Consider the following 20,638-nt stretch of genomic DNA (forward strand, 5'->3'; position numbering starts at 1 on the left):
TTATAAATTCCATTATGAACTGCTGGAATTGTTTTAATGCGTTTTATGACAAATTAAACATAACCGTTTTAAACTTTCTAGAATTAGTGTTTGGCTCGTGTATCCTGTTTTATTGTCCATTGTTATTATTCTTTAAAAATCAACATCATGCTGCTAAAATCGGACTAAGCCGCCAAATCACCTCCAATTATATGCATTGGCAGAGACGCTTTTCCAATTGATTGATTGATGGCCAGGACTTCTGATTAGGATGACAGCCGTCTGGCTAATCAGATATGCATGCACCATTACAGGGGCAGATTCTGTGGACTTCCGGCTCCGGACTTACCCCCAAGAAATGGATTTTCCCCTTTCCCCCTGGAGTGTCTGCTTCAATTTGCTCGTATCTGTCAGTTTTTGTGCCAACTCATGATTCGATTTCGGTTTCGGATCGATATATGTATGTTTTGATTATAATGACTGAATTTATGGGATGATGATGATGCTGATGGGAGAGCAAACGCCGAGGACATTTCGCACATTAACAGGCAAGATTCCGCAGGCTTATGGCCAACACGCCCCTACTTTAAACGCTGGCCAATAAAACGCGTCAGTAAACCAAGGGCTCATTATTAAGCTGCAAAAATCAAGCTCGAATTCAAGGCATTCGGGGAGGCGGAAGGCGCTGCGGCGACAGCCAACTGCTGCCGCCTGTCAGACAATGCGATAAAAATGTAATCCCAATGAAAAATAATGTTTCTTCTGCCGGCATGATTCCAATTTAGCAACAGTCAACCCCAGGACCCTGGGAGCGTGGCTCATTAGAACCAGCCCCGAATAGCAGATGCCAGCAACCGGCGCAAATGAAGGAGAAGAATTTAAAAAGGCAAAACAAATCCGCACCCCAAGGAGGCGGAGCGGGGCGCGACACGGTGCGAATACATAAAACACCCGTCGAACAAGCTGGCCTACGGATTCCGGGAGCGGGAACTGGGATTGGTATTGGGACCCCAACCGCAAACCAGGACTGGTACCAGTCTAGGCAGTGGTGGCAACTGCACAGAAAGAAAATTTATAATATAAGAGAGGCACAAAAAGGACATTAAGACAAAAGTTCAATATAACATAATGAAGCCACAAAGATATAGCGCTCAAAGTACACTTTGATACATTGAATTTAGCGAAAAATTCAATGAAACTTATATGTTTGGATAGAAATATTAATATTAATTCACATGAAATATATAGATTAAACTTTAACTTAAATATTTGCAATGGTTTTTTATAATTTAAGGACTCGTATAAAATTGTTTGCGTGTAGGGGGATGCTGCCGGGGTCATAACATTGTCGGATGTCGGAACAAGCGATGAATGGGCGACTGAATGAGTTTCCTTCTTTTGTTCGGTTTTGGCTGCTCGTAAAGGGCTTTATTCCATTCAAGGGTGGATCGGAATTGGATGCTGGGGGGGAGGAGGAGGAGGTGGGCATGTCCCGTCGCACGCACATCGCAATTGAGCCGTAAATCCTTTACGGTCTTAGTGCTGTTGTTTCACGGCGTCCACTTGCCGTCTACGTTGCGCTTTTGGTCCTTCTCGTTACCGTTATTTTCCTTCTTTCCGCCGCAAATACCTAGCATACTTTTGTGCGCCAAACCCAAATTAACTGCCGCATTGAGGCATTGAAAATTCCAGTAATTGTTCGGATTGAAACAAGCGGAAAGCGTAAATTGCTTACGTATTGTGACGGAGATTGCAACTTGGGGGATTCCTGCTGATTTGGCTGACTTGGCCTTAGGTTGTGGCTTGCGGTTAAGCTTTGTATATTTTTGGTAGATACACACAAGATACCTACACGAAGTGTTCCCAGATCCACCTTCCCTTTTTGCGGTTGTTTGTATCTGGCCCTGTGCCTGAGGTCATCCTCCCCGTAAATATAAAGAGGGAAACTTTTTTGCCCAGCCTCCGGCTGTGGCTGTTCGTGACTCAGGCCAAAGTTGCTAATGGAAATTGCAAACATAAATTCATTTTCCACACAAATTTCTGGCCCCAGGGCACGCACATCCCCCCAGCCTTGGCAAGCACATGATGTAGCCTCCCCCCTGGAAAACTAAGGGAGATGGAAAAGTTTCCTTGCCACCTGGTCACATACCGTTCTATATACCAGATTTGTATCCTTCGTTCGCCCCCCAAACATTAGCTAATTAATTGCATTAATCATTAATAGATCGGACAATCTGTCACTCTCCATTAAAAGACATTGGTTTTTTTTTTCATGGTTAACAATTATATTTCAATAGTACATGTTTTTTTCTTTTTGTTTGTTGTGTGTGTTATGTTTGTTCCTGTGTGGCTGTGGGTGTGTTTGGGGTGTGTGTGTGGCTCTGTAATAATGCATTATCGTTCCTCTATAGCTCATGCCAATATCATCTGTATTCGTGGTATGCTTTATATACTCGTACGTTCGGTTAAATTTCGATTCAATATTCATAACATTGCCTGTGTATCTGTATCTGCAACCTGGCATCTGTAATTTGAAATTCTCTCTCGATGCAGTTCAAATACATTTATAAATTCATAGACCGATGTGGGAGTTGTGTGTTTGTTTAGCTGCATATCCTTGAAGTTACAGAGTAAGAGTTTGGTTTATTTTAGCTTTTTCGCTGGTTTATAGCTTGAATTCTGTGTAAGCTCTGTGAATTTCAAGGATACATATACTTTTAAGGCTCGGCTGGCCAAGGCAGTTCCTGATTATTTGCCATCTCGTATAGTATACATTTGATTATTGAGGATATTTTGGCTCTAGCTATGTAAAGTCATCGAACATCGATATACGCACTCGTGTTTTTTATATGCATAGCACTTAATTTGTATTGTTTTAGGTTTTTGTTTAGTTTTTGGGGATAGCAGAACGTTGTGATATTCAGATACAAACATAATTACGTTTAGAATATAGATGGATAGACTTGGAAATTGAACAGCAACGTCACAGAACTGGGATTTTGGATACTGGCTAAAATTGTAGGTATAGGTTTTCTTTGCTTCTGGTTTTGCTTATTTTTTATAATAATTTCCACTGTTTATCGTAATAATAATTATTGTTTAAATATGTAACACAAACGTCTATAACATTAGCCGAAACAAAGTTGCAAAGACTTTTTGTATTAATTTAGCTCTGTACTCTATAATATGTAAATGTACTTGAAACACTTTGACTTTGACTCTGCCTTTCATCGAAACTAACAATATATATGCCTTATATACAATACAAAACTGAACTCTTTGGGGTCTTCACTTACAAACTCATTATATTTCATCTAGGGTTTACAATTAAAATTTTCTAAAACGTTTCTTCACACGCACAACACATAGAAACTGTCGGAGAGAGGCATCTGCATCGTCAATATTATTTCTCATATGAAAAAATATGAAATTATTCAAGTCTGTGTGCTACCATCGGTAAGGTAAAGTCCCCTATATCATATAGTAATTGTAAGATATTAAAAATTAATTTGTTTTTTCATTAATTAATTATCCATAGCGTTTAATAATTCATAATTCATATATAATGCTATATTGAACATTCAACACTTGTAATACGCCGAGTATAACCATTCAATTAACTGCTATCGTGTTTTGTAATTCATTTCATAAATGTATATATATTCTCATTTATATATATTTTATCATACATCGTTTTCTTAGTAACACATCTAGTTTATGCGTTCCATTTGCTCTTAATTCTTTAGTACGTTATTACACATTGCCGGCACACTGCTGAGGATCCTTTATCCTGCTCCTTGACTATATTATGTGATGGTTATTTCTTAGCTGTAGATAATAATATAATTATAAAACCCAAACTGGAAGATTCATATACATGTTGCGCTCTACCAAACTTTGGTTAAAATCTATTGAAATCTTGACGGCCAGAAATTTAATGTAACATCTATCTACATCCAGCCCTGAAAGCCCTATGAAGTTGAAATTTATTAAATATCATAATTTAAGAATTTAAGGAAGGGAACTTTTTGTATTTTGAAGACTTTACAGGGTTGGTTTTTTTTAGATGAAACTTAAATAAATATTGCTTTCTTGAGGTTTCATTAAGTTTATTTATGTTTCGGTTACTTCTTATTTAAAATTCTATTGTTAGCTACTTAAATAAACTTTCTATTTATAATATGTTACATAATGATATATATGCTTTTTATCGACTATATTAATTGTTCTGGTTTTTATGCTTTTGCTTCTCATATATATGAAGGTTGCTTTAACACTTTTATCCTTTCGCCTCGTCGTCACCTGTCCTTCGTTTTAATTGATACATTTGATGGGAGATTTTTTCATGAGTTTAATTCATATTATAGCTAAGAGTATTTCTATAGTTTTTCCGTAATTTTTTTTTGTAAGTATTTTGAGTGTAATGTGAGTATTGACTTATAAAAAATACTTTTAATTAGTAAATCTAAAAATAATAAAATTATAAAAATTAAGAACGTGAAAACACTTAGATTTTGACTAAGAAAACAAAGTATAAACCAAGCAAATCTTAGAAACAGACAACAATTTTGTTTTGCTGGGTTCGTTAAGAGAAACATAATATTAAAAATATTCATAATATAAATATATTATGAGTGAATAAATTATAATAACTATTCCGAAATAAGTGCATTTCTGTAAATTGCTTTCGTAATTCATAAGATACACATGTTCTCAATCTTTCTAGTTAAATTTCTAGTTCCGAAATGGCCGTTTCACTGATATGTTCACGGATGCTGAGAGTCTGTGATATATATGCTCGTAAATAACTGACAAATTTACACATAGCTACCTCTTATCTTCCCCTGACATCCATATACGCATGTTTAGTTGTATACAAAAGATCAGTTGACTTATATGAATATAAATATATATATATAATAAATCTCTTTCGAGATCCAGCTAAAAAGTGTATAATATATAGGGGCCGTAAACGGCCCTCAAAAAGTGGTGTGCAGTCGAAACGAATCAAAAATATCGTACTGTATTAATCGTTATCCATAGTTTTTATCTCTTTATCTTATAGACAAGGTACACACATTTATATATATGCTATGCTATCGAAGATCTACTATGGCGGCGGTCCCACCTGATCGGCGGTCCGCCCGATTTGCTCATAGAGTCAACAAGCAAATAATAATTGATTGGTAGGTAAATATGAAACATGATCTCTGTTTCCATTGGTTGGTTTTATGTATATATATATATAACCTATGTACATGGTCATGTACGGGCCTAAAAGTAGGGTGTATGCCACCGATATGATACGATATATATATTATGTATATGTATGTAGGTGTAGACTAGTAGCAATAAGTAATATCACTTTTGGTAATTTTAACAGGCGAGCCATCGAGACTCTGATATGTATCGTTACCTTGGTTGTGTCTTATGTTAACAAACGTTGAACCGAAAATATTTTGCAAACCGGAAATCATATAGCCCGGCTGGTCGGGAATCCATTTCCGGCCCGGCAACCGCCACAATGGCACCCGAAAGAGTTTCCCTTTTGTTGGTTCCGATTTGTGCAACTTGTGATATGTCTGCGATATGGAATGCCATTGCCTGTGAAACGGCGGTCCTCGGGCGAAAGTGGTCCGCTGACCAGCCGCGCCGCTTAGGGCTACCTTGTATATAGATATATCTATATATTTATATATGCGTGTGTATATAATATCTGATACATATATGTATATAGTATGCAGGTGTATATGTATTTCATATGGCGGGAGTGCTGTTTCCCCTTAAAAACTAACTAATCTTAGCTTTGGTTTCTCTAGCTTCACTGACTGATAGACACGAAAACGGCTGCATGAGTACTGAGTATAGGGCATAGGCGACCCGATCGGATCGCACTATATAGCTGATATATATGCTGATGCATATATGCGATTGATCGATGATGGGTAGTTATATTTCTGGATAACCAGGGTGCAGAGATCTATAAGTTTCGGTGTATTTAAATAAGTATTCTTCTCTGAATTTTAATGAAAGTTGCAATGCCGACACTTTTTCTACTATTTTTTGGTTTTCAAAAGTATTGATTTAAATATTTTACTTTTAATTACAAATCGATCTCTCCTAAACTATTAATCTTAAAAAATTAATAAGGAACCTCTTGTTCTAATTGGATCTTGAAGTTCTTTAATATAATATATCCCCCTGTACCCCAGGTTAACCAAAGTGTACCCTTCCCATCACCGATTTTAGTTAGTTGCTTCAACATTACGTGTATAATACAAAAATTGGTGCAGTGCAAGGCATTAACTAGCTGCTGTATTAACTATCTGCATGTTATGCTCGTTATAGTGTACGTACCACTTGCCTATATGTCTATTATACTATTTTTATGTATATGTAGGTATATGTGTTTTGTGTAGATTATATATATACTATATAGGTCATTTGTTTAACGGATATAATCGAACGAAATGCACATGGAGATGTGCAAAAGAACACGGTTTAAGACTGGGCAACAGTTTAAAATCCTTGCCTAAAGGGATTCGCGGGTCCGCCAGGACCTCTGCTCTGCGGTTGCTGCTGCTGTTGTTGTTGCTGCTGTTGCTGGAATGGATTGGCCACTCGGGGCTGTCCCTGGCTGGCATAGCTGCCTCCCTGCTCCTGGTATCCCGGCTGATAGCCTTGATCTTGCTGATAACCACCCGATTGCTGGTATCCCTGCTGCTGCTGGTAGTCGTACTGCTGGTCATCCAGATTGGTCTCCTGCTCCTGCTGGTACTGCTGCCCGTATTCCAGGTGGTTCTTTACACCGCCCTCCACCGGCTTCTGGTCGTGCATGACATAAGTCTGGTACTCCTTGTTCGGCGGGTCCTGCATCAGGATATTGGCCTCGTTCTCGAAGGGCTTAAAGTCGTAGATGTTGCGCAGCTTGCGCAGCACGGGCACATAGGCCAGGTTGGAGAAGGCGATGAGGAAGTTGAGGGCCGTGAAGCCGATGGCCTCCACCACGCCGCCGGCAATGATCGGACCCACTGCATAGGCAATGGAGTAAGAGATGTCCGCGATGGCGTAGATGCTGCCATACACGGACACGTAGCGGACGTCGACCAAGTAGCCCAGCGTGGGCAGCAGGGCCGTGTCGATGAGAGCGATGCCAAAGCAGATCACGCAGATGGGCAGCATGAGCATCTTGTAGCCGCTGCAGAACGGTATTACGAAGCAGGACAAACCCTCCAGGGCCAATCCGCCGGCGGCCATTAGCCATTGGTGCTGCGGATATTTGCGAGCCATCTTCACTGTGATTACCACGCCCAGGACGTGAGGGAAAAAGGCTGGTAGCCACACCATGCCAATCTTCCAATTTTCCGTGGTCATGGTGTCCTCCATCCACAGCGAAATAGTTGGTTCCAGGAAGGCGAGTGCCACATTGGACATGGTCAGAGCTCCAGCGCAGACAGCGATGTAGGGATCCATGAGCAGGCGCCAGATGGGTATCACCTGGTCCTGTACCTCTTTGCTTTGCTTGATCTGTTCCTTGAAGGGCTTCATCACCAGCAGCAGCATCAGGCCGTCCAGCAGACAGACAAGTGCCAGGATCAGGAACGGCACCTCCTTGCCCGCGAACTGATACAGAGCGCCGCCAAACGGAGGAGCCACCAGGCAACCGAAGCTGATGAAGGCCAGCGCTATACCCAGAGCCTGTGACCGCTCATTCTCCTCGGTGAAGCGATCGGCTATCATGGCCAGTCCTGAGGTATCCGCAAAGGCAGAGCCGGCTCCCTGCAGCGAGCGGGCGAAGAACAGGACGCTGTAGCTGCTGCCGCAGGCAAAGACGGCCGTGGAGAAGAACATAATGGTCAGGCCGATCATCATGGGAATATCGTAGCCAATCTTATCGATGAGACCGCCCGAAAAAGGGTTCACCATCAGCTGAACGATAGCCTTGGAGGCGAACAGGATGCCCGTAGCAGAGTCCTGGCCATGGTGATCATGGTGCACTGGTATGATCTTGCCTGTGATATTATCCCGCAGAGGCGGAGGCGTGGGCCCGTCATCGAAGCTGCCAATCTCTCGCAGATAGTCGGGTATGATGGGCACTATCACCATATAGAGCATGTTGTCCAGCAGCAAAGCTATGGACACGATAACCAGGATGAGGCGGCGCTGGTTGACCGGCTCCTGGATCTTCTCCCACACGATCTCCTTGACCTCGCGCACCTCGAGGTTGATAACAGGTATTTGGAAGGCGCCCGCCATGTTGAATGCTTCTTATGGATAGCTGAGGAGTACGATATGTTCCCTTTATTATGGTTTTTCTTTTATTTCTCTTATCTCTTTTGGTTTGTACTCAAAGTGGCCTGGCGGCGTTCATGGTCTCAGCCGGAAATCGCTTAGCATTCGCTACAAATATGGCCGCTTCCGGTTATGTTTTGGGTTTCCGTTTCCTTTTCTCTCCTTGAGGTGGTTTTTCGTTGCTTGTGGTTAACTGTGTTTGCCTTTGCTGCTGTTGCTGTTACTGTTTCTGTTGCTGTTCCTGCCGCAATGTGGTTTTACATGTTTTGGTGTAGTTGTCGGAGTCGGAGGTGTACGAGTTGTTGGCATGCCAGTGAACAACCTTTAACGACACAGAAACAAGATTTCGTTAGTCTTTTCTTTTTGTTTTATTATTTTCTCTATAACTCGCCTTGGTTTTTCTTTTATTTTATTTTTGTGGGGTTACCCAAGATCTATCTCTCGCCCTCTTTCTTAACTAGGTTTTACTTCTTTGTTAGCTGGGATTATTTTATGATTGAAATGTTGTTTCTGTGTTGCAAAAGGCTGCCCTGCTGGTGAACAGAGATTGTATTGTATTAGGTTTAGTTCGTGGCATTGTCACAACAGCATTATAACGCGTTATTTCGATTACACAAGATTGTTGTTGATTTTTTAGTACTTCTTTATGTTTGTATTTTAATCGAGGGACACACATTTCAATCATAAAACAAATACCGAACAAGGACAAGAACATTCTACAATTAAGTCATCGCGTATTAGCGGAGGTCTACGTTGGTTATAAGGGCGGGAAGCAATTATTTTAATTGGATTTGTGGTGGGCTTTGGAGCTAAAAAAGAACCGAGTGGAGAGTCCTCAGAGTCACGTGGTTCCACTCATCGAAGCTGCAATTATAATTATTGCTTTTGGCCCCCACACACACACACATAAACAAAAAGGACACCCTCGACTCGCACGCAAACAGCAAGGAAACAAAAAGAGAGTGAAAGTCCACCCACGAACATTCCTGATCTGGAATTTTGAAATTTTATTTTGGGGAGAAATGTTAGCTTAACTTGTCGGACAGTTTTCCGACCAAATTAATCACTGGGGGAGGGACAAGTGGCAAATAGCGTTTCTAACTTTCCTTCTTTAAAATAATCGGTTTTTTGCTTTAAGCCTAACTAAGTTATGTATTACTATTGTTACTTAATTAAAGTGTTTGCTTACAACAAATTATATAGGGATTTTGATTGAAAGCTTTGTTCAATAAACAGCCGCAAAATTAGTAATAGGAAAAATAGTTAAAAGAAAGAATAAAAATATGTAGTTCGAGAAGTCGAAGTTTTGAATATCCTTCATCCTTCCTTTGGGCATAACTTAGCCAAACATTCTTTAATTTCAATTCGAAAAACTTTTCTGTGCTTGCTTTTATTAGTTTAATATATCTGCAAACTTAATTTGCAATTAAAAAAATGAAAATTTTTGATAAATTTTTTGACAATTTTTACAATGTATACTTTATAAAATTTATAAAATTTTAAAAAAATTGATAACTTTTTTTCCCCTCATGAGATAGCTAAATCGACTCTGCTGGCGATTCTGATCAAGAATATATATGCTTTATAGGGTCGGAAATGATTCCTACACTGCGTTGCAAGTTTTTAACTAAAATTATACTACTCTGCGAAAGGGTACAGAAAGACACCTTTAAATGTATTTAAAATTTGAAACCAGCTCATAATACAAATAGCATGTAAAGTTTTAAGATATTTTGTATAAAACACAATAGAAAAATAAATACTTGTATGTAAATTATATCAAAATGGTAAGTTTTAAAATAGGATTTTCTCTTGTTTAATTTCCCTTAAAGGTATGAGTTGTGATATTTTTGGTAAAGTGACACCCCTGTTCATTAGGGCTTCGTTTCGTTAAATTTAGGTGTAGCCAATATCGTTGCTGAGCCAGCGCTATCAATGCTGATCTAATTTCAACATTTATCTACCTTGTAGAGCTCGACGAGCAGCCACCCCCGCGCTTTTGCTGGTAAACATGAAAATGCGACGTGTGCTGGGTATAAATATGAGTCGCTCCCCACATTCTGAGCCCACACCCTCCGGAGTCCGGGCTGAAAGCCGCCCCCTTATGAGCCGTATGCGAGACGTAACAAAAACATTTCGTTTTATCATTAAATTTTCATGACCACGTCCGTGTATCAGCCCCAAAACCTACCCGGCAACAACCTTGGGCCAAGTCTCCTGATCGAGGGCGGTGGCACTCACCCTTGTGTGTGTGTGTGTATATATTATAAGGTAACAGCCCCCGGTCTGCCCATGAGTCAATTATGTTGTACGCGCTGGTTTTGCTTTTATTTTTCCATCCAGCGACTTTAATTTTTGAGTTTTCTCCATGCCTGAGTACTTTCCCCTAGCAACAATAACAGGAGGGAGGCCCAGGTCTGGTGGGTCTAGTGGGTCTGGTGGGTTTGGTGGGTCAGGTGGGTGGCCGCACTTGACCCTGAGGGTGGTGGTGGTTGGCAGGCCTTTATATATCAGCGTCAGGGGTTGGTCGCCTGCAGCTGCTCGAGTCAAGTGCAGAAACGTGTGCCTACATGTTGATTATAATAAGGCCCAAACCATAGATAAATGTTGAATTCAATGTACTTTGAGAGTGTGTGCGAAGAGTAATTATTATCATGTACAGGAAATATAGCACCAAAAATTGTAACCAGTTCGATTATTTGGAGAGGAATATAATTTAAAGACAGGGGATGTCACAATTTGCGAATTCCAGATTCCTGTGGCACTCCTGACAGAGAGGAGAAATATACATAAAGCGATGTCTTTATTCACACAAATACGGAGGATTTGAAATATCTTGAAAAGTAACTGCATAAACCCACACCCAATTATGTGTTATTCCTTGTGCATATATGTTTATGTATAAGCTATAGCAATTTGTATTTACGCTTTTATAATTTTATTGATTTTTACGCCCTGTCTGGCAAAGCTCCATGGACAGCTGACGAATTTCCCAGCCGGATACATAAACATTTATACAAAATTTTCGATTCAGTCTTGCTTTTGCTTTGAGTTTCATTTTCATTCCGCCCAGCCACAACCACGGCTCTCTAGCCCCCCAGTCTCAACCCAGTGGCCCTTTGTTGGTACGTCCTGCTGGGGATTTTGGGTTGCTTTCATGTTGCTCTGTGGGGTCGAGCGGCAACTTCCGACTCCAGCTCAATTAGCAGGCCAAGCGTTCATCTTTTATGCAGCATCCACCGCAGTAAATTATGACAGCCCATGTGTTTGTTTTCCTGGGCCAAATTTAGTTTCTACTTTCTGCTTCGTTAATAATAGACTATCTGAGGGGGATGCTTCAGGTGCCAGCAAAGTTCTCCAGCTTATTTTAAATAATTGGATAAAATAGCAGACAAAAAATAGCACAAAAAGGACTTTAAAAAAGTTAAGATTTAAGATTAAAGCAAGGGTTTTCATTGTTTTTTAAACATTTGTATAAAATAATTATAGAACTCTAATTTGAAAGACCCCTTTTAAAGACATTCTCTCCAGGTAAAAATAACTTTGAGAAACTGTAGTTTTCCTTTTACATAAAGCTCAACTTTAAGCCAAGCTGCGAAGCCTGTTAGGAAGCCCAAATTTAATCTTCTGCCAGACAACAAAGTGCAAAATGGGATCTGGGCCAGCAATTCAGGAGTATTCTTTGGCTTTTGCCAGCTCAAAGAGCCCACCCACATCACGCCTTCACATCAATGGTAGGATGATCGTCGACTTTTGCCACCCGCAACCGTAACCCTGGGAACATTCGCAGCTTGCTGGCTGCTCTCTGCTCCTGTCGTTTTTCACAAAAACCTTCCAAGGATGTTTGCTTCCGAGAAATAAAAAGGAAAAAGGGGGCCACCGAATGAAATTACATTCGCTTTTTCAGCCTGTGACTCTGCGGGGGCGTGGACAGCTGGGTGTGCCTGCCGTCTGTCTGACGAGGTAATCAGCGTAAAATACAATTTCATTCTCCTGAAGGGTAAGACATAAAAAATACAATATCGCCCGTATCGGGGGCTGTTTGCATTTGCAATGAGATGATGGCAACGTGAGCTTTGGCGCTTCGCCATGGCTACCCGGGGCTCCAAAACACAGCCGAATATTCTTGTATACCATTAAAATTAATAATCTAGACCATTTGGAATTCTCTTTTTGCTTTTACTTTTTAAAGGAGTGCAGGAGGGGGGACTGGGGACGGGATCTTAAATAAACAGCAAATAAAATATATCATAATATTTATGGTAAGCCGCATTTCGCACGCAGGCACTTGACAAAAGGCAGCGGAAAATCCTCACAAGTGTTCGTAAGGCCAGAGATATATACCATCCCTTCTCCCTTGGACACCCCATCGAAAAGTTGGGCTTGTAAAACTCCCCGCAAGTGGTGTAAGCTGCTTTGTTCAAGTGGTGTGCCTCTTCGAAGGGTTGAAGTTACTGGCAGGGGTCAGGGGTTCGAAATTCTACACTGTTAATTAGCGGAAATTTACTAGGAAGTATTATGTAATTTAAAAATATTATGTAACAAAAAAATATCTGAAAATCTGACATTCTTACATTCTTCTAAGCCTAAGCAATTTTTAAATATATTATCAGGACGAACAAAGATTGTTTAAAAAGATAGAGAGGGAAAACTCCATTCATCTACACCTTACATTTTATTCCTAAGTGAGTTCCGTTTTTAACCAAACTTTAAAAGTGCAATGTAGAATATTATTCCCATTTTATATTTTCAGTGTAATAGAAAAATCGAACCAAAACTGTAGGAAGTTCACCTCTCTCCACGTGGTTGTGCTCGCCGGCGCATAAGCCACGTATGGAACTCACTTCGTTAACTGGCGCCGGCACCTGAGCAATTGCCTCTAATGAACCGTGGTCAGCTAATGAGCCTCCACTTACTGCACTCTTCGGTGGTCTCACCTTGGCCACTCTTGATCGATTAACTGGGCGCCGTAGTTGCCTCGGTTACCTTAACCCTCTTCCGTCAACCAAGTGCCTGGTGTTTTGTCTTGGTGACATTTCTGTTTCAAGTTTAATTGTCTTGTCCGTTGTCTTTTTGAGGCAATCGATTGCGTGAGTTTTCTAACTGGGTTAGCTGGGGATGGGTGTGCTTAGCTGGAAATACTTTTTAATTGCAAAAGTTTTTCCTGGGAACACAACGAAAATGTCAATTTCGGTTGTGGATCCTTTTCAGGCGAAACGTGTTTGCAGCCACCCTCTTAGAGTTCTTGTTTTTTGGCCTTTATTGCTGCTGCTGTTTTGCTTTTATCAACTCCCAGTGGACCAGCAGCCACTTAGCCCGAGGATCCGTTTCAAACTCGGTATCCCGGGCTCCGGGCTCCGGGCTCCCTTGTAGGATAATAAAGGAGCACACAAAAGGCAGAGCAGAGGCGCCATTTTGTTGTTGCCGCTCTTGTACCACGGGGCGTATGAGTGGGCCCCTTTAGTGGGGCTGCCTATAAATCAAAACATTAACTGGGCGTGGCCCAGGACGATGGGGGACTCTCTCTGAGTAAGAGTGAGTGCCAAATGGTTTCCTCTTTCCCCGCCCGTGGGTGGCTTTGCGTGTCTAATGTCCTTGCTATTCGCACACATGGCCAGTTTCCATCGAACATCCCTTTTTGGTCAGCGTTTGAGCGTTGGATTACAAATTGATTTGCACATAAATTACTTGGACTTGCAACACTTATTGCCTTTTCTTTTTTGGGTGGGGGATGAAAGTAATTTACTTTTAGGATGTATTATTTTCAGGTACACCATAAGAAAATATAAAATCCGTGATATAAAGTACTTAAAGTCATGGAAATTTCTCTTTGAAATCATTCTGCGATATAGTATATCTTAGATCACAAAGTAATATGACTCTATAGAATTCTAAATCCTACCTCCTTATAGATTTAACAAACTCAATAATCTGATTTCATATTCATATCATCGCAAGACAGTTTCTTGTAGTGCAATTTTGATTAATGGCTGCGATATTCTGACTGTTGTGGCAAATTGCTAATTTCCAGCATCGAACTCTGGGCCTAAAATGTAACCATTTGTAGATGGGCAAAAGCGGAGCAATCAACAACACCATCAGCGACCGGTTTACGACGACTTTTGATGTAGCTTTGGCTTCAGTTTTCCTTCCCTTTTCCATTTTCTCTTACTTTCCCCAGCTCCTTGTCGCATTTCCCCCCTTGCGGCCTGTGATGGCTCTATGCTGGCAACCCTCGAGATACTGTCTTGGTCCTGGTCCGTTTTTATCAGACAGCATCAAGACAAATGCGTTACTTGTTTCTCGTTTAGCTTATTACGAGTTACCTTCCTGCCAGCCTTTGTCTCTGTTCCATCCCCTCGGGCCTGGCCGGGATCGGGGGAAACGGAAGGACGCAGAATATAAAGGGGATGCCCAGCAACCCCCCTTTTGTTTTGACACGAAACCGCTATGAACACATCAGCGATACAAACGCGTCTACAAGGCAAACAATCTAATGACGACAACCGCCGCCGTTGCCTGTTTGCGTTGTGTTTGTGTGTGAAATTTATATTTATTGCCTTCATTATGCAGCAGCCGCAGTACCAGAGAAAATTGCTTCGCTCCGGCAGGTGGCTCCTTGGTGGTATGTCAGTGGTGTCGGTCGATGACTCGATGAACTCCAACCAGACCACGGACTAGACCATCGACACTTTCCTCCCAGAGAAGAATTGTAATGATTTAATGGGGCAACCGACACAAATTTGATTAGTCTGCCCAATTTAATGATGGCAGTTGTTTTCGGATTCTATCTTTTAATTAAGTGACAGCAGAAAGGACTTGACTGTAAATAACTATTGAAATTTTTAGGGTTTTGGTACTAAAATTCCTTTACATACTTGGCTTTGATGAAATGTTTAAAATATTAAGCAGTTTGAGAGGTACATTTTATCCCTATAACATTTCAGTTATTAAGTTTATGTTAAGCTTTTAAAAAATATAACTGGGAATGTTAAAACTTTTATTTGTTGTTTTATATATATTTTTTTTATATTATTAATTTGTATTTTATCAGTAAAGATTCTAAGTAGCTGTCTCTAAAGGCAGACTTTCTCGATTTGGCTGGGAATTAATTAGGTTTCATAAATCGGAAGGTGTACGGTTTATAAACAGCTTTCCAAGCTCTATTTTTGGGATGTATTTAAAGGTATATGTATGTATTTTATTTCATGTTTTCTGGCTGTTACGTGAACACTGATTTAATTTTAAAGAATTACTTTAATTAATATTACAAAAAAGTGTCTTTGGGAGTGTATATTTTAGTCCAAATACTTATTTAAGAAATGGTAGTGATATTTTGTATAGAAAAACATTGAAAATCGAGTTAAATTTGGTCAAGGGCTAATTTTCTGTTTACAATACAAATAGTTTAACTAAAATGTATATATTATACCCTTAGTTGCTACCTTAAATATATTTAAAATCGTCAGGAAAAAATATCTAAACCCATATTCGAATGGCAATTATTTAAAATCAATCCTTTTTTAAAATGTAAAGAGGTATAAAACGTTTCCCTTATTTTTCCTCAGCACCAAAGCCACCTGATTTTCCCATGGACATTACATAAGAAGCGCTCAGCGTTCGAATGGTGACTGTTCCAGTCCCGAACGTTCCATTGAGCGAAGTGAAACCTGCCAACCTACGACGAACCTACGAGTTTCGTTCTTTTTTTGGGGCCATAAATAAAATGTGTCTACCCTGTGAAATGTGGCAAGTGGCGAGGAGAGTATATACATACATATATATACATATATATATAATATATGAAAAATATATATACCTAAGCATGTCCAGGGAGGGACTGAGGTCTAGAGGTAGGCAGGGGTCGCTATATGCCAAAGGACAACGCTGATGGGCTAGAGGCCTTTGAGGACGAGGACGAACCACTTGCTAAGCTCAAGTGTTTGCGGGCGAGATGTTGTTTAATTTTAATTATATGCCCTCACGGAGATGGACACGTTATGCAAGCGTGGGCCCAGTGATGGTCACCTGGTGCTCGCTGGTCCTTGCTGGTTGTTCTTGCTCACCTGTGTCGCTCGGTGTGATGTTGCTCAGGCGATGGGTGAGGAAGCCGCGCAGGTTGGACACGACACGCTGGGGCGAGTTGGGCCCACTGCCAATGGAGAAGCTACGCAATTTCGAGAACAGGGCGGCGGACTCCGCGCCACTGCCCGCGGCGCTGGTGTTGGCCTCGTTGGACGCCACGTTCGCGACTCCTTGGACGACTGCGACTTCCTGGACTGCCTGGACGGACGACTCCTGGTCCTGGTCTTGCTTCAAAAACGCGCGCGAGGTGTTATGTAAACGGAGCGCGCGCGCTAATCACACCAAAAAGCACACACCGGACACACTGACACTCTACCCGTCAAGCACTCTACCCGTCAACGCTCGCTCAGCACACCTCGCTCGGATTAGCTCTAGCTTGGCTCTGGGTCCGTCCGCTGTGGCTCACAAAAAGAACTGGGCTCTGGGAGCTGCTCCGGGGAGTGTTTCCACGACTACGGCGACTAACGGCAGCAGCGTGCGTTCAGTCGTCCGGGCAGGAGCAAAGGTAACTTCTGTCTGACAGCCCAGAGCCACGGGCAGAGCTCTCGCCGTTTCGTTCGCTTTGTCGGTATTCGGTATTCATGGACGACGGAGTGCGCCTGGAATGTTGTGCCGTTCGGAGAGATCTGCTCCCCGCCGCTGCCGTGAGCCTTCCATGGCGCAGGACACATGGCGCATGCGCCTGCTCCACTGCCGGGCATCCGGCCAATTGGCAAAGGCTCCTGGATTGCCGTCCCCCTCCATTTCCCGCACCGTCCTTCCTCCTTCCGTACGTTCCCAGGCCCATTACTCTCGCCCAGTTGGGCACATTTGAATAAAATTCTATTCGCGTCGTGCGAAGAAAATCAATTTCCTTCGGAAGCACACGCTCTCTCTCACCTGTCGGTCGCCGCTGGTCGGCTGTGCTTTTTCCCTCATTTTGTCATTGCGTGCTTTTTCGTAGCATACATTTAAGGGCTTATGTAAGGTGGGTTTGGGTTCTTAGGAATTCATTTGCTGCAAAGAATTTTATTTCATTCAATGTATTTGTTTGCTTTTTTCACACACTCTCATACACAGAATGTAATTATTTTACAACAAACGTAATTCCCTGGACAGCAATCGTGCAATTTCTTCGTTAATTTTAGCAATTGCTTGGACAATAAACCGACATTTTCCTCACGCTTAATTGGTGGTCACAAGAAGGCTAGGGAACTTGTAAAGATGTGGATATTCTAGATATAAACTTTATGTGTGCTAATGTTTAAGCATTTTTTAAGCAGCAAACTCCTTTCTGTAAATTAATTTTTATGTTATTGTAGGGAATTATAATTTTAGTCAGAAGCTTTAAACGATGTGAAGGAGTCATTTCCGACCCTATATATCATATATATTCTTGATCAGAATTAAAAGCTGAATCGATCTAGCCATCTTCGGTAGAACAATTTTTTTTTTGAAATTTTTCAAAATTTTATAAGGGGTTACATCATTAAAATTTTCAAAAATCGACAAAAAAATTTACTTTTTCTAAATTTTATATTTAGTATGCCGATTTATTAACGTGCTAAAAACTAACACAAAACAGGTTTCCGAATTGAATTTAATGTTTTTTTTTGGCTAAGATATGCATTTATTTAATATTTGAGTTGTCAGATAAAAATGTCATATAAATATTGATTCAAAGGATGCGAATTATTAAATTCGTTTAAGTCAATTTTTGGTATGATACTTTAATTCAACCCCTATCATCTACCCACCTTTAACCGTTTAGTTCATATACACTGATACATCAATTTATCCTTTTTTATTTGCACACGATAATGTAATATTGTTCTTCCACAACACCCACACAAAACCCTGGGCAATTTCTTTGTTAATTTCTGCAATTGCCCGAACAATAAACAGACGATTCCCACATACCCTCTCTCCCTCAAAATACCCCCTCAAATAGAGCTAACAATGAGACTGGCAAACAGCTTGGCCACTGATTAATATCTGGTCTAAATCCAGGTCCGCAATGCAGAGACGTCGGTGTGTTGGTCACCCACAAGGATCTCCCCTGACCAGTCCTTTGTTAGAATATTTTTCTCTTTTTATTTCGGCCCAAGGACTGTCACACAATTTGCCAATTCTTTGTCATTTATCACTTGACAAGCACTTTCTGCAATTTATCAAGCCCTAACTTGTGCTCTTGGGCTCAAAAGGCCACGAAATTATGTTAAGACCATAAAACCGAGTCCCAAACATGGCCAACATAATAAATTCAAAAGCAGATGAACACAGAAATTTACAAAGTTTTTCCGCTGCGTTCTCACACCTTTTTGTCTCAACTCTTTGCCTCTGTCACTTGAGTTACATTTCTTATGCAGCAGAAAGTTTCGATCTAAAAAAAGTAAGTAAAGAAGGTGCTGTAAAAAAGTTACAATTTATTCACCGCTTGGCAAGTCGCTGTAGGTGATTAGGGCAGAAGTTTTTCCATTTTAATTTACAGGAAAAGCGCTCCCAACTGACCCACTGAATCGGAATGACAGGGGGCTAACGATATTCCGCTAGTTTATTTCATTTCCATTTACAATTCACAACTTAAATAAGAACAGGTGCCTGAACTGAAAGTCATGTCAAGGTTATCGCCATTTTATTGATTGATTATCGAGCTGGAGTGCATGAAAATGACTTTCCCATCGGTAGTCCGTGTTTATTTTCTTACTTTTTAATATCTACACAAAGTTTCGGTCTGCATTCAAAGTTTGTTGCCACCGAATTCCCCAATCAGCAGTCAGGAACCTTCAAAATCCAGCCACGTAAAGGCAATTACGAGCGCCAAAAAAAAAAACGCAAACTATTTCTGCAGCTTCTTTTTATTTGGTTTTATTTTCATAGTTGAGGGAGGAAACTTTTAATGCAGCGATCGATATGAATCCTACTCGGAGGTGGAGTGAGAGAAGGAGCAGGAGCAGGGGCTTCTTCTCAAAGGTAAATCAAGGTGTGCCTGGTTGCTCCGTGTGCGTGTCCTTAGCAGGAGAAAAGTGGTTGTGGCTGGGTGTGGGTGTGCCTGTGTGTGTATGGGTGGGTGGGTGTGCCTTCTGCGGATGTTTGCGCGCGGTTTAAATATAAAACAAGAAGAACGATATACTAAGTGGCTTGCCTCGACAAAGTAATACCTGGTAATATATTAGTTTATGAACCATCTTATTATAAAGAATATAAATAAATAAGGATACATAAGAAGACGCTTTCAAATATTTACTAAGAAGCTCTATCTTTAAGTAATCTTAATTATGTTAATTTCAAATATTCTTTCTGTTTTATACATTATCCTGTATCTCCTCCAACTACCGGGTATAAGTCCTATGTGTGCAAAGTCCAAATTATATAGCCCAGCCATCCACCGCGTGGCCAAGTCGGGCCAATGTACTTTGGCCAAAAGCAGCCAAAAGTGGTTGGAAACAAGGTTACCTGGTACGCACCATGCGGCCAAAGCGGAGAAAAATGTCTACAAGGCACGCAAAGGTAGGCAGGCGGACTCAAAGAAGAAAAAAGCGTCAAGAAACCTGGCCTCGTCAGGCGCCCACAATAGACCAAACAAAAAGCTTGTACACAAAACAAAGCAGCAAGAAATATATGTTCTATACAAAAAACACAGGCCAACTTCGTTATTCCAAACTGCAGAAGAAAATTGAAAGAAAAGAAGTTGCAAAATAAAGTTGGAATACTTGAGATTCCGAATTAAAAACAAGCGTTCTTCACGTTTTACTTATGCTTAAAACTTTTTAATTTTTATACTCTTAGAGGGTATTTTAAATTTAGTCAGCAGCTTTAAACCCTGTAAAGGACCCATTTCTGACCCTATAAAGCATATATATATTCATGATCAGCAAGAATAGCTTAGTCGATCTATCCATATCCGGTAGAAAAATAAAATTTTAAAATTTTTTCAAATTTTATAAGGGGTTATTTCATTAAAAATGTCAAAAATTGATAAAAATCTTAATACTTTCAAATTTAAAATTGAGTATGCAGATTTATAAAACTACTAAAAACCAACAAAAAGTGGTTTCTGGAATTAAAATTAATCCTCTTTTGGCTTGGTTATGAGATTTTTAAATTTTATTTGTAAAACATATTTTCATATAAAAATATAGATAAATATTGGGTGAAAGGAGGGTATTATAATTATATTCAGAAGCCTAGAACAATGTGAAGGAGTCATTTCCGACCTCATAAATCATATATATTCTTGATCATCATCAACAGGCGAATCTTTCAAGATATGTCCGACAAAAATTTAATTTTGACAAAATTT

At 40.5% G+C, this 20,638-nt stretch overlaps 2 protein-coding genes across 3 annotated transcripts in view; both read right to left on the reverse strand.

Annotated features, from left to right (window-relative positions):
* ChAT (Choline acetyltransferase) overlaps positions 1-16,470 on the reverse strand; it is a 27,558-nt gene extending 11,088 nt beyond the window's left edge. For both annotated transcript variants that reach the window (XM_086840372.1, XM_020955437.2), the window contains exon 1: positions 16,338-16,470. The gene's annotated coding sequence lies outside the window, so the exon portion shown is untranslated. The remainder of the gene's footprint in view (positions 1-16,337) is intronic.
* VAChT (Vesicular acetylcholine transporter) lies at positions 6,363-16,470 on the reverse strand. The gene is made up of 2 exons (XM_020955336.2): positions 16,338-16,470; positions 6,363-8,593 (listed from the first exon to the last, which is right to left on the reverse strand). Exon 2 carries the CDS (start codon positions 8,233-8,235, stop codon positions 6,499-6,501), a length of 1,737 nt encoding a protein of 578 aa, XP_020810995.1. The 5' UTR covers positions 8,236-8,593; positions 16,338-16,470; the 3' UTR covers positions 6,363-6,498.
* Positions 16,471-20,638: the final 4,168 nt, after the last annotated feature.

This window comes from Drosophila serrata, unplaced genomic scaffold (assembly GCF_035046125.1).
Source record: "Drosophila serrata isolate PLE 108 unplaced genomic scaffold, ASM3504612v1 contig_382, whole genome shotgun sequence".
Taxonomy (NCBI): Eukaryota; Metazoa; Arthropoda; class Insecta; order Diptera; family Drosophilidae; genus Drosophila; species Drosophila serrata.